At 40.3% G+C, this 5,900-nt stretch overlaps 1 protein-coding gene across 1 annotated transcript in view; it reads left to right on the top strand.

Annotated features, from left to right (window-relative positions):
* LOC104159392 (anosmin-1-like) overlaps positions 1–4,958 on the top strand; it is a gene marked incomplete at its 5' end in the record, with an annotated part of 7,423 nt that extends 2,465 nt beyond the window's left edge. The window contains 3 exons of the mRNA XM_009697287.1: positions 1,123–1,343; positions 3,856–3,997; positions 4,685–4,958. Of these exons, the coding sequence (XP_009695589.1) occupies positions 1,123–1,343; positions 3,856–3,997; positions 4,685–4,743 (422 nt within the window). The remainder of the gene's footprint in view (positions 1–1,122; positions 1,344–3,855; positions 3,998–4,684) is intronic.
* Positions 4,959–5,900: the final 942 nt, after the last annotated feature.

The following is a 5,900-nucleotide window of genomic DNA, read 5'->3' as shown; positions in this document are numbered from 1 at the left end:
AGGTAAGGCATCATATGGAGAACTAGCCAAGTAGTTTCAAATACATTTATAATCACCAAAAAAAGAGTCTCTAAAAGCAATTCTAAAATGGGAAACGAAACATTCAGATTTTAGTGGACTGTTTACAAACATAGGATGAAATTTGTTATTACACAGTTTGTATTTTTGTAAGGAGGAACAGTTTCCCAGTTATATTTATTATAATGATGGATGATAACTGTAAACATAATTATACTGGCATGACCCATCTTTTGAATGTTTTGCTACTGATGCAAGCTGCTTTTTCAGTTTGATTTTGTTTAGGTTCATTCTGCTCTCAAATAACAAATAAACACACTCGTACCTTTTACGGCATTGCCACAATGGTAGGTATAGCTAAAGGGTTATAGAAGTTGCAGAATTATGGAGATATTGGTTGGAAATGACCTCTGAGGTCAGCTGGTCCAGCCACCCGCTTGAAGCAGGACTGTTACCAGCAGTAGGTCAGGTCAGCCATGGCTTTGCACAGCCAGGTCTGGAAACCTCTTTCTTCAGTTAGTGGGTGGCCCTCTCACTTTGAGTCCCTACTGTCCCCAAGGGTGCTCCCATGATCTGTGGGTCAGGGTCCTGCTGGCCACCATTCCCATTTCCTTACCGCCCCTCCTGACAGTTTCCAACATTATGGCTTTCCTGGGCAACTGCAACTCAGGCAAATGTTTCCCCTAATCAGAGTGCCCCTGTTAACTTGTACTACAATTTTAGAGCATGAATTTTACTTTTTGCCTGCATCATGGAGTTCTGTGCTATCCTGTGGATTTTTGTGTAGTCCTAAAACTGAAAATCGGAACTCAGGTGTTCTGAAATACAGAGGAGGAGGAGGATGGCTGCTCATGAATGTGGCATTTGTATCTTTACATGCCATAGGCTTTCCTTTCTGTCACCTGCAACTGGCAGCATTTGATCTGAAACTTGAATTTGGCCCAGAATGCCAATGCAATATATCAAAGATGCCAGAAAACTGGCAGGATCCTGGATAACACCAGAAAGAGAGCTCTGTCTGACCTTGATTTGTGGAATTAAATGAACGTTATTGAACATTATCTCTCAAAGTTTAGCTCATCTTTTTGCTTTCCAAATTTATAGTGCCAGTTCTACCCAAAGTGTTGGCCAAACCCGAGAATCTATCTGCGTCTTTCATTGTTCAGGAAGGTAACATCACTGGTCATTTTTCCTGGAAGATATCTAAGGCAGACCTTCACCAGCCCATGACAGGGTTTCAAGTCACTTGGGCAGAAGTAACCACAGAAAGCCGGCAGAACAGCTTACCCAACAGCATCATTTCGCAGTCACAGATACTGCCAGCAGTAAGTTGTTTGTTACTTTCCTTTGCTAGCAGCTTCGTAAGTGTGGGCGTACGTGGCCTATTTTTAATGTTTAATGGTGAAGCAGATGTCACACATAGCATTCTCTGGCTCTGCAGGCAAGTTGGAGCAGGAAGTGCTTAATTTTTCCTCCTTGCTGGAGATATAAAGCACTGCTACTCCTCTTGATGACGCATCAAACGCTTTAATGTGCACAACTGTCAAATTAGCAACCGTTGTCTGAGAAATGCCTGAAGGGAGGACAAGATCATCTGTGTGGCAATAGATATTTTTTATTTTCTTTTGATGATTAGGCTGTTCAAATTGGTGGTTACTATAGTTTTACTAATTATTTGGTGTCCAAGTCGATGGATTTAAGAGAATTTTCTCTTTGAGTCACTCATTGCTCTAAGAAAAATAAAAATCACTTCCCCATCTGCCAATACGCACCATTGTCCAATGGACACAATTTAACGGAGAACTGGGTTTCACCATTTATTGAAAGTGCAAGAATTAATAATTTGGATTCTTCCTCCTATTTGCTTTAAAATGGCCTTTGCTATTTCAGTTCCTCCTCTGGCAGAGGCAGGTGAAGAGCACTTCATTCAGACTCTGCTGCCAGATCCACCAGAGTCAACAAAAGGACTTAAGCAGCTGGCCAAAGTCTGCTAACAACGTTAGGAGTCTTTCCGTTCACTTCAGGGAAGTGGATCAAGGCGATTGTGCCTCTTGTTCTAGGGGAGAGCGACAAAGTTGACTGCGGATGCTGTAAAACTATGGGGCAAGCTATCACGCAGTGTGTGGAGCTGCTTTGTTACGGTTTGGTACAGACTCTGTGTGATCCACACCGATTCACTCAAAGCTCAGCCTGCAGTCAGAGCAGAAGCATGGTGCAGACACAGCCTTGGTCTCTTCAGCAAAGGTTACCTTCAAGTGGTTACTCAGTCACAGACCTTTGGCTGCAAACAGCCACTTTAACCCAATGAAAAGCAAAGTTAGAGACCGTGAGTTGTTGATTTTCACTTTGTTTTTCATCTTTTTTTTTTAGGAGTAGGTGTATGTTCCTTTTTTTAAGTTTTTGGTCCAGTTAGGTCTGAAATTATAGATAAAGTTTTATTTAAACCACTCTTTTACATTGTGTTATACTTTAATATTTTGTCTTTGTTTTCCTCTGGTTTTACTACTGTAAAGCCTGGAGATTCCTTTTGTTAAATTATCTATCACTATACGTATCTGCCTATTTATGGCAAATGGTTAACTTGCAGAAAACTCTGGTGTTGAAACAGTGTCTCCTACCTCTCAGAAACCACCAGAATGTGGGGTATTTTACGGTGAGGATCATTCACTCATTCTTGTTGGTAGCCTCTGACTGATAAAAAAATAATATTTACACAACCAAGGCTGAAACGCCCAGGTCCCAACTGCCGGAGGAGCACCTGAACGAGCAGATCGAGTGTGTATGAGTCTGATGTACGCACTTCTCTCTCTCTTCTGCCCATTCAGTATTTTATACGAGGTGGAACAGCTTCAGCAAGATCTATTAAGAGCAGCCTCATCTCAGAATATTCACTAATTTGGCAGTAAAATGACACGTTTCCCCTCACCTTTTCTCTCTCTCCTTTCCCGTTTACTGTCTGCTCTGGCAGTAACAGCAAATTATCAGGTATTCCCACAGCTCACTTAGGCCCCTCCGCATGGCACTGGGAGCAGTGCCACCAGAAGGACTTGCCCTGCAAACTCCTGGCCAGGCCAGGAGCACACCATGCCCGCACCGTCCGGTGTCACTGTCCCCTTGTCTCCTTCCTGGGACTGGGCCTTTTCACCTTGGAATAAGATGAATCAGGACTTTTGATCCGTAATGCTCTTTAGTCTTTAGCCAGATGTATTCCTGTTTGGCAGCATGTATAAACTTACTCTGAAATTATTTCGCACAGGTGTAAGTGACCACAAAAGGTATGGAGCAGTGAAAAGTGAGTCCGTCGTGCCAGAAACGGGATTAAGAACAGAAGGCAAATTCTTACGGTGTAACTGGGACAAACCTGCTGAAATCAGTGTAGCCACACTTATTTTCACTAGTTGCAACAGGGGCCTCAAGCTTGCCGTTAATTAATCTACTAATTAGTAGAATTCACAGGCAGATCCAAAAATAAAAAAAAATATATATAGTGAACATGTTTGTTAAAAAGAATGATTAGGAAGTTTAGTTTGTTGTTTTTCTTTTTAGTGATGAGTGCATTGTCCATTTTCCAGAACACTAAGGAACAACTTGGACCTCTTGCCCATGAAAATATAACATTATAGTAAAAAAGTCTACTCGAAAGGAATGGCAAGCAAAAAATTCAGAACAAACTCTGTCAACAAAGTGATGCATACTTGAAATCCTTTTAATTCTAAGGAAATAATTTGTGAGTGACGAGAGTGACAGAACCTGTTTAAACCTCTGATTAGTGTGAGCAGAGCAACCGTGTTTTATTTTTAGATGCTCTGAGAATTAATGCGATTTATTTATTTTCAGGATCATTATGTACTTACCGTGCCCAATCTGAGGCCATCGATGCTGTACCGCTTGGAAGTTCAAGTGCTGACGACTGGTGGGGAAGGACCAGCCACGATAAAATCGTTCCGAACACCTGACCTTCCTCCGTTTTCACCACACAGTAAGTACTACAGCGTTTTGACATGTGGTTACGTGTATCAAAACTGCCGTCCTCCACATGTAAACAGTTTGCTCGAGCCTTAGAGTCTTTATTGGTTCCAGTAGCATTCCATAAATTTAGGATGCGTGAAAACATTGGGTTTTTCCCCCATCAACAATGATGGAAGCAAGTGCAGTCTTTCTCTCCCTCAGTTTCTCTGGTCTGACATTTGCCATTCATTCCACCACAGCTCTTTGGCTTATGCCTATAGCACTTGGGATTCAAAGTTAGTCTGTCCTCCAGGTATCACCTAGGCCTGGGGTTCTTTATCTTTCAAGATTAGATTTTTCTGGGTGCATTCAGTCCAGCATGGCTAGAACCTGATCGTATTTCTAAAGCAGTGCAAACCTCTTAATGGCCATTTCCAGCATTTTATATGTTTCTGAAATGTACAGCTCAGTGTTGTGAAACCCATTAAAAAATATAATGAATTAGTCCAACATTCATCTGCTTGAATCTTTTTGTCCTTTCACAGTCCCACTAAAGTTGTCTGTACTGAACATGCACATAGTTGTCAGCCCAGGCAGTTCATGTATAAGCTGAAGGATTGCGTCCTGAAGGCCTCATGACACCTTTTTAGTATGGATCAACATTGGTAGTACATATTCAGGGTCTGATATTTGCGTATTTTCCTATTCTTTCGTTTAGGACCTCATCTGAAACAGCATCACCCACATCACTACAAGCCACCCCCAGAGAAATATTAGACTGTTTCAGATGATTATACAAATAACTGCGAGAAAAACTGAGCACCCAAATGGGGGCTGAGAAAAGGCACATCTGTAGAAGCAATGAACCCAGTTTTCCAGTGGAAGGTACCATCCTGTACGATCTGTATCTACTTCTTTGTAGTTTAGCCATGAAGAATTGTATTTGCACCAAGACCAGGATGAAACATACAGCAAGGATCATTTCAGTACCACCAGTATTCCACAAACTGAAGATGGCATCCAACTCAACACCTGTGAGAAAATCAGAAGTGTGTTCATTATAATGTTTTTGTATTTCTATGTTTAAAGTAGATTGAAACGGTGCAGTGTATACAGCTTTTACTTTTAGTGACTTCAAGGTTAATGTTTGCAAGGTTGTCCTGTAATGTATAAATACTATTGAACACTGGAGGCCATGTTCTCATCAGTGTGTTTAAATGATGTATTTTACTTAAAGCTCTGCCTTCACCACTTTAAGCCCTAGTGTATTTTGCTATTAAAGAAGATCTCCATATGTCTGAAATAAGGATGTAAAGTAAAATAAATACCATTAGCAAAAACCCTAAAATAGTCAGTATTTAATAACTGCAGTATTGCCACAGAGGAGGAGGATGATACGCTCGTATCACCCATCTGTTCTGAAGTGGTAACTTTTTAGCATGTAGATCTTCTATTAATGTAGTTAGTAGCTAAAGAATATACAGGGTAGATGTACCATTGTAAAGAAACAAATGGCAATTAATAGAATTGTTGACAATTAATGGCAATTAATACAATTAATTGATAGGTCCTGGAAGAATTACTTTTGAAATCCCCCTTACATTTTTTTGATATGTAATATTTAAAAGTATAATAATATTTTGAAAAGAAACACCAATTTTCTAGTTAAAAATCTGAATAGTTAACATTTTAGAAACTGAAATTCTGAGGCACATTTATTATTCAAGTAGCCACAGAGCTACTTTTTGGCTTTGGGTTTTGATGCGCATATTTCTTTTCCCCGAGGATCTTTTGAACAGAAGGATGGATGTATTGGCTCTATTCTGCTGTTCTGCTTACAGAAAGAATTATGTGACAATATTCTGGCATCTGGAAAACATTGGCTTATGGTTTATTTGAATGCATTTTTCAAATTTAGACAGAAGGGTGCCCTT

Source organism: Cariama cristata, unplaced genomic scaffold, assembly GCF_000690535.1.
Source record: "Cariama cristata isolate BGI_N322 unplaced genomic scaffold, ASM69053v1 scaffold4183, whole genome shotgun sequence".
NCBI lineage: Eukaryota > Metazoa > Chordata > Aves > Cariamiformes > Cariamidae > Cariama > Cariama cristata.
This window is presented reverse-complemented; position numbering and strand designations above follow the sequence as displayed.